Source organism: Crocodylus siamensis, chromosome 3 (assembly GCF_052110815.1).
Source record: "Crocodylus siamensis isolate JL-2025a chromosome 3, ASM5211081v1, whole genome shotgun sequence".
NCBI classification, from domain to species: Eukaryota; Metazoa; Chordata; order Crocodylia; family Crocodylidae; genus Crocodylus; species Crocodylus siamensis.
In genome coordinates this window covers 37,649,249-37,665,558 of record NC_143397.1, presented here as the reverse complement: position 1 = coordinate 37,665,558, position 16,310 = coordinate 37,649,249, and the positions used below count along the sequence as shown (strand labels likewise).

At 40.3% G+C, this 16,310-nt stretch overlaps 1 protein-coding gene across 2 annotated transcripts in view; it reads right to left on the bottom strand.

Moving 5' to 3' along the window:
• MSH3 (mutS homolog 3) overlaps window positions 1-16,310 on the bottom strand; it is a 220,391-nt gene that overhangs the window by 177,838 nt on the left and 26,243 nt on the right. For both annotated transcript variants that reach the window (XM_090038175.1, XM_090038174.1), the window contains exon 8: window positions 15,897-16,063. In XM_090038175.1, the coding sequence (XP_089894301.1) occupies window positions 15,897-16,063 (167 nt within the window). The remainder of the gene's footprint in view (window positions 1-15,896; window positions 16,064-16,310) is intronic.

The following is a 16,310-nucleotide window of genomic DNA, read 5'->3' as shown; positions in this document are numbered from 1 at the left end:
CTTCCTGGTCACTAACCTAAATTTACTCTGCTACAAGTTGACCTCATTGCTCCTACTCCCATCCCCTACAAGTACAGACCAAAGGCTATTTCCATTCTCTTTATAATCATGCCTCAGGTATTTCAAGACTGTTATCAAATCCCACCTCAGTCTTCTCTTCTCCATATTAAATAACCCTGGTTTTTCAGCCTTTTCTCATATGTCATGTTTACCAGCCCTCTAACCATATAGACAGTACATTCATATACCACCATCAAGGAAAAGAGTTCAGTTAATTTAGGTGCTCAAATATGCCACGGCTAGATATCTCCATCTGCCAATACCTGGGGGCAAAGCTAGAAGTGAACAACTGCCACTGCAATAGCCACATCTGGAATTCCCACTAAGACAACATTTTTGTTGTGACAGTGAAGAAGAAAAACAGAAACACTCATTAAACATGCTTTTTTGGGGGGAGGGATGGGGGGTGGAATCTTATTACTACTGTGTTCTCATAAAGCAGGTGTGCAGGGCACCTGCGGGGCACTCTTCCAGGAGTAAGACATTCGGGCTCACTGACAATGCACGTCATGTTCCAAAAAGGCCTCACATGCCAGCAAGTACTCATTGGCCAGCTTGCTCTGAACTTATACCTTATAAATCCCAGAAAATAATTGGCATGTGTCATTTTTCTTCTGTTTTAAAATAAAACATTACTATTTTACATTATTGTCGTAGTGTTTTCAGTAGAGATTGCTGGACGGAGAAGAGCAGACAGCTGGTTAAGCAATTACTCTTCTAATTAATGTTTTCTTTGATAAGCTGGTACAGCTTTAAAAAAACCCCCAAACATTTAATGTGATGAAAATGGACTTGTCAATTTTCCAGCAAGTTCATTTAGGCCTTCCTGGAAGAAGTAAAGAGATGCTTAAAATTACATTTCTAATATTCTATATATTCATAATATGAATGTTCCAATAATGCTGCACTTTTATACTCAATTAAAGGTAAAATGTCAGTATTGACTCCCATAACTAAAAAAATTAAATCAAAAGTCAAAGGAAACATGGCCTAGCAATAAAAAACTATTTAACTTGATTTCATATTCCATCAACAATTAAATTTAAGGGAAGAGGATGCTCTCAAAGCACAAATTCTACAAGGTCTAACTCAGTGTCTAGTATCTAGAGTCTACAGTATCAGTGGCGACACGTAGAGGGTGCACAGGTATGCACGTGCACCCTGAGAGTTCTGGTGTACCCCCGACAGGCTGCACTCCCTGCTTAGGTGACAGGAGGGGGGGGGGGCAGGCAGGAGTGCCGGTGCTGACTGGTCACTGGGGCGGGCATGTGCCCCCCTAAGGTGGCACCAGTCACCCATGTACAATATGCACTTTTCATACTATTGCTCTGCCATTTTGCTGTTATTTTGTGATCAATGAGCTGGGAAATTTAGCTGAGCAGCATGCACTTAAATGATTTTACAAATCAAGACAAAAATTTCATGCAAGTAGATGAAAACAAAATTGGTTTGGTAGAGTATCATTACAAAATGGAACAAGTTTCAGAACTGATCTTTATATTTATTTTTTGTTTTGACAATCACAGATTCACAGAAGCTTAGGCCTGGAAGGGACCTCATGCGATCACTGGGTCCAGCCCCCTTGGTCTGGGCAGGAAAGACTTCTAGGGTCAAATTACCACAAGAGGCTTCAATTCAGGCAATAGTCTCTGACAAGAATCCAGCTAAAGTCAAATGTCTAACTGGTGCCTGATGGTTTACCAACAATGCAGAACTAAACTGAAAATAAGACTATGTCAAAGAAAAAGCAGTGATAAATATGAATGGAAAAAATTCTACATATTCAGGAAAGATCGTTAAAAACCCTACATAATGATTCCTCAGGCCTCTCTACTTCAATGATGTAAAAAAAATGAAAAAAGTAACTACCAATCTATGATATTTACTCACATATCGCATGTACCTTCTGCCCCAAAAATTAGCCCTCCAAAGTTGAGGTGCATGTTTTAAGTGGGGAGGCTGATTTTTCCATGTTGTAACAGAAGCATACAGACACTCTGCTCTAATGGCTGCCAAGATGGCAGCTGCTTCTTTCTGACAGTAGCAAACAGAAGGAGCAGAGCTGTAGGTAAACCCTCTTGCAGTCATTAAGGACTCTGCAGTAACTAATGGCTGAGCACTACAGCTGGTGCCTGAAGCAGTAACTGAGATTGGTAAGGGTAACTGGGCTACTACATGCACTCTTAATCCTCATGAGGCTTGTGATGTGGGAACAGCACTATTATTTACAGGAACTTATATCAAGAAGTAGTTACTTCTTTATTGTAAATATCTTGCTATTGCCCTTTCAGGGATCTGAGACCTAGACCCGTTACTATCAGGAAATTACTGCTTACTCACCCAGCCTCAGCTGGGCTAGGACTTCCAGGACACTATGCTTCTAGGAGGAGTTAACTATGTCACATAGCAGCCATAACTCTGGAAAAATATTCTCTTCTACATTTTGCCTTCCAAAAAAAAGATGTGCGTCTTACTTGGGAGGCAAGAAAATATGGTAGAATGTAGTATGCATGTGACAGGAGTACTTCTACTAGAGCCTTTCTATCAGTGGCTCCGCCCTCCTGTTACGGCCAACCGCCTGCCTACTCGCCTGCCACGCCTTGATTTTAGTTGATTAATTAATAGATGTAATTAGCAGGAGGCTGCCCATTGCCTTTTTGCCCTGGTGCAAGGGGGCGCTATCTGCAGCTCCTTTTCCTCCCCTGCACCACAGCCCAAGCCTCGCAGATGGTACTGACGTGGTTTGACCTGGGCCCTGCTGTAATTAGGCCCTCTCTTTGACTCTCCTGCACCCCACTGGCACTTCTGGCTTGCCTCACAACCGTGCTCCCTGGCACTTGTTCATCTCTGTCCCTTTTCTGGGGATTCTCGCACTGCCTGCTCTGGTCTGGGACTGGGGTCAGTGCACCCCAAAATGCCACGCCCTCTCTGGCACCAGGATCCCCACGCTACTGTGGAGCCCCTACGAGGCCTCTTCCAACCCCTAATAGCCTCACCCAGTCCTCTGGTTAAAACAGTAAACACAAAAACACACAAAGCCCCTGGGCTATAACATAAAAAGCTAAACCGTCCAGCCAAGCAACATTTGATTCCTACTGGGAAAATACTCCAACCCCAGCAGCGACCAGGGAATGCTTACGCAGTCAGGGTTCTCCCCTCTGTCTGAACTGGCCAAGTTCCTCCCCCCTTGGTTGCCAGAGGGGAACTGCCCTCCTGGCCTCCTGCTTGGGCTTCTATGGGCCAGGCCCTGCCCTTTCCTGTCAGCTGGCTCCCCAGTGGTTGCCCTGGCAACCAGAACCTGTTACTCTGGCTGTCCTGGTAACTGGCAGCTGGGCCTCCCCCTTCTTGCCACTAGGGGTCTCTCCCGAGCTGTTTTCTGCTCTCAGGCGCAAGGTACCTGAGTGCTCTAAGACAATGCACTACATGAGAAAGTTTGGAAAAATATTCATCAGTGTCTCTTCTTTAACATGAGCAGTTATTTTTACACACCTGCATTTGCTAAATAACTAAGCACACAACTACTATATACTCAACTCTAATGCACAGAAATCTCTTTGTAAAGCTGCTTTTTTAGAATGAGTTCAACCATATCCACCAAAATTCTGGAAACCTAAACATATGATGGTCCCTAGGAAACTCCTCTCCAGATTACATGGCACCAGTTGTTTCAAAGACTAGCAGGAAAGATCTTATTTACTTTTATTTCCCCCTCCCTCTCTCTTGTTTGGTCACAACCTGTACTTCCTTATGAAATGAACAGTTCCAGCTATAGTATCAATACAGCTTTAATTTAACCTATTTCTGATGCACATCTAAAAGAGGCTAGCTAATAAATAATTTTAAAAAGATGGACTCCTGAAAGGCCCACCAATCCCAACTCATGACAGCATTTTGTAAATTTGCATTTAAATAAATTGTTTTAAAGAATAAACCTGTGCCTATTAGCCAAAAACGCGGATGTTCAGAAACTCAGGAATCCAAAGAGGTGAACCTTGTGATTTTTTTTGAGTCAGATAAGAAACGAGTGATTAAAAGACATGAAAGAGGAGTGACATTAATATCCTCTGCCTTTCAGTCAGATTCTACAATTTTAAAACAGACTTCAGAAATAGCATAACAGAACTGAAAATGAGCTACTATGTGGGGAATATATGTTGACCCTGCATGAAGCAGGGTTAAAGTTGGAGTGGTTTTCCTGCAAATGTTATACCATGGAGCAGTAGCTCCCCACCCATCCCTTTCCCTCCCCTCCCTTCCCCTTTTGAAGCCACTCCAAATGTACTTTTGTCCATTGGAACTGAGAAAGTTTATTATCACTGTCTTTGAGTACACTATTTTAGCAGAGGACTTTAGTCTCAAAAGAAAAAATCCAGTGATTTCCACAAACTCCCCAGTTCATACTCAAAGCTATAGAGCTCCAGCCTGAATTATTTCCACACTTAAAGAAATGTTCCATGAATATCAAGAACAAATCTACCTTGCCTTTTGTCAAGTACAAACCCAGGCTGAGTAGTCTAAATTTGCTATCTAATGACTGTATGAAATTCTGAACCAAGCTGATAGCATAGACCAGTTACAGCACAGATCTGGGATGCCATGAGGTCCTTTGAAGGGTGCCATAAAATATGAAGAGATAAATGAGGTGTCAGAGATAATCTGATTAGTGCAGCCATAGGCTTGCCAATCCCCACCCGGCACTGCTCAGAACCTACAGAGACAAGCATTGTAATATATAAATTAATTTTGAAAATTGGGTGCCATTCAATTCACAAAAGTTACAGAGGGGTGCCTCGAGTCCAAAAGGTTGAGAATTACTGGTGTAAACCAAGTCCCTAGAGGAAGAGTATACACAATGAGGTGCACTTATTCTTTCAAGTCAAGAAACCTATGTTAGGCACCAAACAGATTAAATCTGTCAACCTGAAACTAACAGTTGTCTTCATGCTTCTCAAAATCATCACCTGATTTGACATTGGTGGTAGCTTATATTCTGTCTACTTCAAGACGACTGTTTGTCACTGTTTTAAGCACTAAATCCACTCTAAAATTTAAAAAATACTTTAAAATATACATTCTAAGTAACATTTTATTCCAATGCCATTTGTTAGCAGCAGTATTTCAGACTGCAAACTTGACCTAAGCAGCACTTACTCCAGGCAACCCCAAGTTGTTGCAGGTGAACTGTCACATTTTCAGGTGAAATTGTGAAGCCACTCTCCCTCCACCAATATACACATTCTCTCTCTCTCTCTCTGCAAGTTTCCTCTGTATCATAATCTCATCCATCATGCACATGCCTGGATTTTGGATTACTGTTTGGGACACCCTCTGAACAGATTCATTATACATTAAAAAACATGTGTGCATGTCTGAAGAAGCAGGTATTTCTTCAATTTCACCAGCCAGCAGCCAACAAAGCAGGGTCCAGCTACAGGTCTGTACCTGTCAGGAGTGGTTTAGGAACAGTCAATCCTACATTTCTGCTGAGGATCAAACTAGAAAGCATTCCAGGTCTCTTCCAACTCTGACTCCATCATATACAATCCTTTCAACTCCAGTTAATTACGCAGCCAAGAATATCCCAGGTGCTCTCTACAAGCAAAGAACCTAAGAGCAAAGGTTCTACAAGCCTTTTTGGTTATATAAGCAAGTCAAGAAATGTTCATTTACTTCCAGCATTAAAAAAAGGGAAAAAATTTTTACAACTCCAACTTTCTGTAACCTCTGGTGAACAGAACGGAAAATAGTCTGATGTGGGTTGAAGACAAGTTCAAAGCACAAATTACATGTATCCAGAGCAAACAAGAGAAAAAAACCTCAGAAATGTCACAGTGCTTATTTAGCTCACAAGCTAAATGAATCCTCTGCTGCATCTAATGTTTGCACTGGCTTATCAGCAAACTTTGATTAAACAATATCCACTTCTTAAATTATATCTACACAATCTGAACACTAGAAATTATTATAAATTATATCAGAATAATCCTGCCATTAAGGTCTCTCTTTAAACCTAGTGCAATGGCCTCTGTCTTGAAGATCAAACCCTTCCAACCTAAAGTGCTCTCTTTTTCTCTAGCATTAGCACTTGTAAGGTTAGCATTTATTTCCATTATCTAGCTAATGCACTTGTGATCTTTATGATTCAAAAATATCAAAAGATCTACCTGAGCTGAAACAGCCGACTAGGCTGGCATGATTAAAGCATGCTAGTGTCTGTGGCCAAATAGCACACAAGGGAGTGATGTGGCCAGCATTACATGTGGCCACTTCGGATTTCCCTGCCCTGGCCAACTAGGGGCAGCCTTCATCACAAGTCTAGAGCAAGGCACAATTCATGCCTCAATCTAAAGAAATATGCCTAAACCTCAACTGCATTGCTGTTCTTTATGATTACAAAAGAGAAAGTTACTTACTATAATTCCACCTTCTCCCAGTCCCTGACAGTGGATTAAGAGGCAGCATCACGGTGCCATCTACTGGGAGTAGGGAAATAACTGAAACCTAACTCCCACCCACCACAATTTCACAAGCCTAGCATCCCTTCTGCTAGTTATAGGAGATCCCAGGGATACAGAAAAGGAAAGTATATAGGAATAAGAGTATGCAAGGGTGTACTACCTAGAGGAGAACAGAGGAAATTATGACCAACAGAATTAACTGGTAAGCAACTTTCCCCTTGCTGTACATCTCTTACTTCTCCAATCTTATGACAACAGTATCATCAGAAAATGCATTTACTTTCTTGAACTCTAGAAGGACCCTACACAGCTAAAGATAAATGCATCTTTCAGCATTACTGATAAAATAAAGGAGTGAGAAGATAACCACATTGCCAGTTTAAGCATCTTGGAAATGCATACATCAACGTTATCTATCCATCAAACTGAGATTTCTCTAGCCCAGGGGTGGACAATTATTTCAACTGAAGGGCCGTTTAATGAGTTTTGGTGAGTTGTCAAGGGCCGCACAGGCAAAATCTTTTTGAAGATATTGTTTAAACAAATTATACATAAAAAACAAATGATATACTAAAAATTGTACTATAACGTATTTTTATTTTATTTTATAAAATAATTTTTGTCCTGATTTGTTTTGGGTTTTTTTAAGTAGTGTAAATAGAGGCAATTACATAAAAATACAAAATAGCCTTACTCTTGCATATTGGGAAGATGTGGGGGAAGGGGCTTCCTGGGTGCTCGGTCCCAGAAGCCAGCTAGAGGGAGGTCAGGGGGTGCATACAGCAGAGCTTGCCCAAGTGGTGCAGTCTGCAGCTCCCCTCACAGCACTCTGCATGGGGCCAAGCTTCGCCTACTCTCGCCCAGGGCAGCCAGTGCCACACTCCTGCCCATGCCCACTAACCTGGCCCCTGGCCCTGGCCAGCGTACACAGCTTCCCAGTGAGGCTGCTCCCAATGCCGTTACAGCTGGCCAGGTGCTGTTCAGATCTATTCTCCTCCCGCAGCTCCTCCTCTGCCAGCCCCCGCTGCTCCGCTCCAGGTGGGGGAAGGGGGTACCGGGAAAACTGAAGCCAGGCAGCTCCTGCCCTAGTGTGTGGGGCTCCAGCTCCACCTTCTGGCTGCCTTCCACCCACTCTGCCCACCCACAAGTGGCTGCTCATCACACAGGTGGAGGGAGAGTGTGTGGAAAGCAGCTGGAGCTGAAGCCCCACATGCTGAGGCAAGAGCCACCAGGTTGCAGCTTTCCCCCTGCTGGAGCAGTGCAACAGGGGCAGGAGGAGAAGCTGCTGCTGCTGGAGGCAGGAACAGCTGAGCAGCACCCAGGCAGCTGCAGCCACACAGGAAGCAGCCCTGCCAGGAAGCTGTGTGTGCTGGCCATGGCCAGCAGGCATAGGCAGGAGCACAATGCTGGCTGCCCCAGGTGGGCTCGGCCCCATGCTGAGTGCTTTCTGCGGCAGCCACACACTGGCTGCCAACCAATTGGCAAGTGCTGCCCCCGCCGTGGCCCAGATTCAATCACTTAAGGGACAGGATTTGACCGATGGACCATATTTTGCCCACCCCTGCTCTAACCAAAAGGCATTGACAAGTTCATTCCGGTCATATGTAATGAAAAATAATCTTCAGACTCTCCTAGCAACCGTGATAAATGCAGCCTTACCATTGTTGTAACTCTCAAAACAGATGGAAAGCTTTGGACTTGCTAAATGCCTGAGAACAAGCTTAATATCCAACGAATACAACCTATTATGTGATGAGGATAGCAGGTTTGGGGTGGGTGGAAAATAACTCTGAGTTACTTCAGATATCTATCTTGTGAAGACATTCCAAAGAAAACTATAACATTACTGTCCTGGAAAAAAGGGATGGCATGAAAAGTGGCAAATGTTAAACTAAATTCATTGTCAAGCTTTTGTCACAACAATGTGGCCATCCTAAGGGAAAGAAGCCTGATCCAAACACTCGAATTAAGATTGTAGCTGAATCTCTTAGCAGCAGCAAATACCACTGAGGGATTTTCAGAAAAATGTGTGGTCTTTGGGACCCTTTTTACATGCTGACAGGAGGAAATTAAAAAGGGAGGGGGGGAAGGGCACTGGCTCAGCTGCAGTAAGGCAAGCCAGGCACAGAAACGAACAAGCAGGTGAAGTGGAGCATGTGACAGCACTTTCCGAAACAGGAAAGGAGCAATTAATTAATTTAATAGATTTCATAGACATTAGAGCTGGAAGGGACCTTGGAAGATCATCGAGCCCAGCCCCACACCCGAAGGGTAGGACGTCAGCTGGAGTCACAGGATCCCAGCAAGATAAACATCCAATTGACTCTCTTAAGAGTCCAGAGTGAATGCTTGCACTAGACTGTTCCAGGCCTGGGGGGCTCGCAGAGTAAAGAAGTTCTTCCTTATGTCCAGCCTGAAACAGTCCTGGAGGAGTTCGTGACCGTTTGATCTTGTCATCCCATAGGGTGCCCTGGTGAACAGGTGTCCCAGATCCTGATGCATACCCCTTACATACTTATAGGCAGCCACCAGGTCCCCCCTGAGCCTGCACTTTTCCAAGCTGAACAGTCCCATAGCTCTCAACCTCTCATCATAAGGCCTGTTCTCCTGCCCTCTGATCATGCGCCTGGCTCTCCTCTGGACTCTCTGAAGCTTCTCCACATCTGTTTTAAATTGTGGAGCCCAGAACTGGATGCAGTACTCCAGAAAGTTTACCAAAACAAATTTGTAGGGCAATGAAAATCTGAACAGCACACTGATGCGCTATGCCAAGTAATTTAAAGGCAAGTACAGGCACCACAGTTCAGTGTGACTGGTTAAATAAAGTCTTTAAAGGACTGTGTGTGGATGTGGTTTAATTGAAGTGATTTCACTGGGTCTATTATTCTAACCACCTTAACTATACTGCTGTCACTCATGTTAAAAAACAACACATATTTAAACAGCCGAGCAACCAAGACTCTTGTTGCTGTAGTTCTCACCCCACTCCACCCCACCCTGTTTGTTATTTCTACTATTTTTTCGTGCCTAAATTTGGGGTTTAGGTTCATGAGAGCCGGGACCATGTCTTCCTCTTTGTAGTGGAAAAACTTCATTTTTTTGCATACAGCATGCCCCAGAATATAATATGCACCTTGACTTTGAAAGGCCAAAGAAAGAAAAAAAAAGATTTTTTTTTTCCAGAGTTATGGCAGTATAGAGCAGAAACAAAGCCTAACCTAAGCTGATTCACCCTTTTCCTGCATAGGCTAACAGGAGAAGCTAGCAGAGATCAAAATTTCCCTAAGAAAGGTTAGCTGGATTAGTGGAATAAGACCACTATTTAAAAAAAGAGATAGAGAGAGAGAGATGATTGTTAACACCCGTAGAATGAAGAACGGGCCATTAAATCACCTGACTCCCTCAGCAGCCTGAATAGTAACTGTGCTGCACAGTGGAGCAGGAATCAAAGTAGGCTGTTTTTATCCTGTGTAGAAAATCATCTTTCCCACTTAATACATGCACCCTGATTTTGGGAGAAGTGTATGTTGTATATGACAAAATGTGGTATTTAGCACTCTCTTGGGTACTGCCACAGCCACCACCAGCATACAGTCTCAGAATACAACCACATTCTCTTCAAGAAATGAATCTGAAGAATCATTATATTACAATATTATGCTTTCAAAAACAATTTCCCTTATCTATCGATGTCTATGCTTACAGTTGTTGAATACTTTCTATTACAAAACTATTTTCATTTGCCTGTAATTCTGACAAATTAACAATTCAAAATGAAATTTTCCAGGCTAAGTGTCTACCCCAGGCTGATTTACACCCTCTCCCCCATCTTTTTTATTTCTTATAACAAGATTAAGAAAGAGCTCCACCCATGCTAATGAAGTATTTTCTTGTCTTCCTAAGGAGCTCTAGAACAACTCGCCATGATGATTTTAAGCAGAAAGTGGAAATTAGGCTAGTGCCCAGGATATATATTCTGCTGTTCCTGTAAGTGGTGGTTCTCAACATTTTTAGACACAAGGCACCACTCAGAAAATGCTAGTTCTAACTTTATACTCATTATCTGACTACAGAAAAACAACAGAGCAATTCTTTTGTTGCAGAGAACTCACAAAGACCACAGTGGCACAGAATACTTTTAACATTGTGGATTCCTGTTTGAAATCTTCACACTTATCTTGCAAATCACATTTGTATACCCAGTAGTGTTAACACTGTGTGACACTCTGCAGCACTCTTGAAAGGACCTCAAGCCATTCCATGACACCCCAATTGAGAATCATTGGCCTAGCAAGGTTACAGCTGTGGTGGTTACAGATTGTTAATGCTGAGGTAATCATTTTTTCATACAACCAAATTAATACCACAAAATAAATCCGAATAAGCAAGAGTTACACTGATGTAAGTGAATCTATAAGAATTCATATCCATTTAACTAGATCAGTATCAAAACTGATGGTATTAAAGTAGCCACTTTCAGTGCAAGATTTAAAATTACACAATCCCAATTCTTCAGCAGCTTTAATAAATCAATCCACAAATGCAGCAAAGTATAAGAAGAAACCAAATATTCAGGCTTTAGAAACATATTCTTATTGCCCTCTGTTCATTCCCTTGTGTCTGAAGCAGCAAGCATAAGAGTAATGAGGACAAATTCTCAGCATTATAACACTATCCCAGGAAACATGACAAAAGAAAAAAGGAACCTCTGTTGGCTGTACATGAAAAAGCCACAAGGCCAAATACATTTAATAGACAAAACTTCCCCTCTGAATAAGTGTTCTTATATACTAGCCACTGTAAAAGTTACACACATCTGCACTTAATGTTATTACGCAATTCTCAAATACAATTGTAAAGCAACTTGCATTGACACCTTCTGACTACTCCAGACAATCTCTAACTAGATATTGATAGGCCAAGCTTACACCACTTAATCTTCTCTGATATTTTGCTCCCTTGGTGCAGACACAAACAATTGCTCTATTGTTTTTCTGTAGTAAAAAAATTGCGTGTAAAATATGAATGGACATTTTCTAAGGGGTGCCTTGAGTATGAAAATGTTGTACAATCTGCACAAATTCTCAGCATTTCTCACGCACTTAAGCCCACACACATGTATTTAGGGTGGGTGATCTTCCATATTGCACAAAGACAGATTGCAGTTGCTGTGGCCAGGCAGTGATGCTGGGGGAAGGAGAAGGGGGAGGCAGCCCAAAGAATGCTGCATTAAGAGGGACATGTCACCCAAGGATATTAGTAAAGCACCAGATGCAGGGTTATTACAAATTATTGAGCATTACACATTAACTGAAATTAAATACACTGGGGTTTCAATACCTATGGGAATAAAATTAGTAATGTCCGCATAAGAACAATTGCATCAAAACTGGAGGAGAACAAGAACAACTCGTTTTGGAAACATTAACTCAATACTAGATGCTATGGGGCCCTCTAGTGTTTAAATCTTTAACATAATACAACTATATTAATTAAAAAAAAGAGTTTGCAGAAACAAACTGAAGCCATGGATTTTATTTATCACTCCAGAGTAAGTACATTTAGCCTGGAGAGCTGCCTAGCTAATGCTCTCAGGATAGGTGCCAGAAGGTGAAAACAATATCAAACTACCATCTGTTTATCAGCTAATATCACATTATGTCTCTTATATGATAAACCACCTATTAACATTAATTGTGTACATGAGTAATAAAAGTGGTCTCAAAAGCTGTAACATGACGGCTTTAATAAATAAATGAGACCACATTTTTTGCAAAATGTACTTATTTTGCCAATTATATGGCAAAGTCTATACTGCAAATTCTAAACTATTTTTTAACTAGCTATCACTGTGACATCCTGCTTCAGCTAGGAGCACAAATCAATGCTCTGTTTTTGCAGGGTTAAGTTAGCTAGAGATTTTGTAAATCAATTATCAGATTGATGCATGCAGTCTCAAAGAGTTTACAGACTAAAAGTCTACACAGCACAAGTTAGTGCAACAAGTAAAGGAGGATATAAGAATAGAATGGCACTGATTTTTAAGTGCACACCACTATATATTCCATTATTATATTTTTACATGTACATACACACAGTGTCAATCTCCAAGCAGGAATGAAAATTACCTGCTTAGAATCAAAGAAGACTTGGGTAAAAAAACAAATGAATTTTTTAAGATAAGTGGAGACAGCTCGAAATTTATTATTTAGTTATTCTATTTCTCCCTGGATTATGGCCTGGATAAAGGAACAAATTATACCAAGTTAAAAAAGGGATTGGGACTTTCTTCAGAGCAGGTCTACTGCAGTAACTATAACTACTAGTTCTTACCCTACAGATGGCAAGGTGCGTCATCACATATAACACACTTTTCTCCGGTTAAAAAGAAACTAGAAGACAGTTAACAATAAGAGAAACTAGAACACAGTTAACAATAAGAGAGGGTCATTAACACCTGTGGAATGAAGGGTTTAGAAAGGATCAGTTAGATTACAATGAGCCATGAAGTTAGTTGAGTCCCTCAGCACTGCCTAACTAAAAATGCTGCTACTGCTGCCAAGCAGTTGGTTTTAAACTTTGGTGGATCCACCCCTGGCTAGAGCGTATCTTTTGGTATTAGGGAAAAGGTTCCAAGTTAAATGAAAAGGCTGTATATGGTTGCACATCTGAAAGTGCTGATGCTATAACCAAAGAAAGAAAGAAAGCCTTCTTTAGGAAAAATACTAAAAAAAAAAAATCCCAATATAAAACGAGAGAAATTTAAAAGAAGGTTTCCTAATTGCTGCTTTAAACAAATTCATCCTAAAATTAAAAAAGGTGAAAGAGCAGATGTCCAAGATCATCTTTTGTACCATCTCCCAGGCAATGAATGGCACTGGGGAAATTTGAGGGTGGACCACACTGTGGCTGTTAAGCCTACAGTTATATCAACCTAAAGTCTGCAGGTGGTAACCTTAATGATGTGAAAGGTTGAGGCTTTTATTTCAGTCCAAGACTTCAAACAACTGCATTTCCTGTGTCATGCCTGCAGCTGGGAGGTCAATTTCATCCCCCACTTCTTCAATATTGTCTTTCAATGAGTCTGTTGATTTAGTCTTTGTGTATGAAAGGTATATATAAAATTCTTAGGTGGTTATTTCTTGACTGTACATCAAATTTTTTTGTCTTTTTGAAGACTCAGTAATATTGTTCTTTCTACAAAATTTTCATACACAGGCAACAAAATGCACGTTTCAACAGTCTGTTCGATGCCTCTAATATCTGTTATCTCCAGAGACTTGGTATTAAAAAATAAAATCAAGTACAAGTCCACCATGTTCAATAAAAAATTAATATTGGATTACACAAGTTGCATTTTCCTAAGTAATAGTTTATGGTGGTTTACTGGATCTGTTTGCTGAAAGTACATCTAAAGATCTCATCACAGCATTTTCTAACAGGGTAGGGGTGGCACTGGATTCATTAATGCAAGTCTACTACATAAGACTGAAAAATCTGGCTTGTAATGACATTATTAGGTGGCATTTCTTTAAAACAGGAATATCTTAAAAAAGTCCTACATTCATGTAATCTACTGAAAATTTTACCAACAGTGATGATGAGGGATAACATGTTTTAGGCAAACAAAATAGAGCTTCCTTTATCCCTACTACATTTTAAGCACAGACCTGAACTTGGGGACAAATTTTGTTTAGCATCATCTTTTTCTTTTTCTCTTATAGAAAATAATATATGGAGTGTTGAGTTCTATCTAATCCTACATGCATGTTCCCAATTCATATCTGACTCATGCAGAAGATTACCACAAATCTCTCATATCTCTAATCAAACAAACAATCAAATCAGACTTACGAACTGGGATTAAGTATAATTGGATATGCTGGCTACTTAAACATACAAGGCTGAAAGTTTTAAAGATATTTTCATAACATGAAGTAATAATTTCTCTTAGACATTGAGTAGTATGTTCCTAAGAAGTCACAAATCTGTTCCATTTAGCTACTCAGTAAATAATATTTATTACATTTTTTGCTTGAGTACGGACATAACATAACAACTGTTCAAAATAAAATTATGATTTGTATCCTTAAAAACTGAGCTCTTCAGAACTAACACTGTAATTTTAAAGAACTGAAAACTTAACTATCTGACAAATACATAAAATGTTACAGAAATGTATGAGAATTTTCCTGAGCTTACATGTCATTTCATTCATTTTTATCAACGTCCAGACAACTGAGGAATTTTCTTAGCCAAAATATGAAATCAAAGCTTAAAATGTTACTAAAGACTCTCAGTGATTTTATTATTTAAAGCCAAAGGCATTCTCCTTGAAAGAAATCCATCACCTTACAAACTGACCTTTAATGAGATAAGAAGTAATCATAAGCCCTTCTGAAAAGGCACGTATCAGTACATTATTTTGAAAAAAGAAAAAAGCATAAATAGGAATCAAAGCAAACATTTCCCCCTCCCTTAGACAAAGTATGGGTTAGTCTGTTTTTCTGTCTGCATGAAAATGAGTCTTTGTTGTGCCTGGCTGTAATTTCAAATTTCAAACTAACTACTACAGGTTAGTTAATTGGGTCAATCAAAATGTTCCTACCCACCTTCTCCCACAGATTAGGCACCTGCCTAGAATGTTTCTGGCCTGGAAAATGGATAGCATACAACCTATGATTTTTCCATTTGCAAAAGTAGAACTAGACTTGAAATTAATCATATTCTTTTCCTTAATTTCTGTCTAAAAAAAACTATAATTAGTCAAATGAAAAATGCAGCATTCTGCAGATTAAATTTATCAGGAATTTGCCAAGATCCAGGACCATGTTTGCATTTGTGAAAGAATGCAATCCTTTGGCTGCTTCAGAAACTTTGCATCTTGGATATTTAGGTGAAAAATTACACACACACACACAGTTTCACATAAAAGTTGATAGCCACAGAGAACATTTGCAGGACTTTGCAAGTTCACAATACACACTGAAAAGGTTGGCATTAAATTCTTTACTTATCTTACAGAGTATGCCATACAACTATAGGTAGTGGTCATTATATTTTCAGTCCACTATTCTAAATATAAAACAGTTGAGAAACTTAAGACATACCAAATATATGTAGACCTCCCTGCTTAATTAATCAAAAAGGCTGAAGAGGAAGAAAGTCCCATAGCTCGCGGCCATTGTATGGATGTGAAATATACATGGGGAATAGCTGTACAACAGTATTCAGATGCCATAGTAACCCTATCAGAACCATTTAGTAAAGCCAGATATGACATGGGTGAACTGTTAAATATTCTACTAAAGTTCTTTACAAAGCTATGTACCAGATACACATTCTAGCAGTAAAGTGCAACATGATGTAAAAACATACCTTACAGAGGTTAAACTCTTGAGGAGCCTTTCAGATTGATCTGACAAGTTTGATGGAAGCAGTAGTTCAACTGGCTGCAGGCGCAAAACTCGAGACTCTAACTCTAAGCGAGATGCAGAGTCTTGGAAACTGTCATAAACTACCTCCCCAGTAGTGGGCTGGATGGCCTGTCAAATAAACACATAAACCCTGAGGTTATCTTTTGCCACCAACATATATTATACTTTGCTTGGGCATAAAAGCCAAATTAAACAGCTTGTGTTCACTTCTGCCTGAACACTAAAATTATTTAAGAGCTACCAAGCAGGAATCTTTAAGGCTCAAGGAAGAGTTTTGGTTAGTCAACTTTAATTAATAGCATTAGCAAATTAACATGGAATCTTTACATGCATGGTGTTGTATGCAAAAATAGTG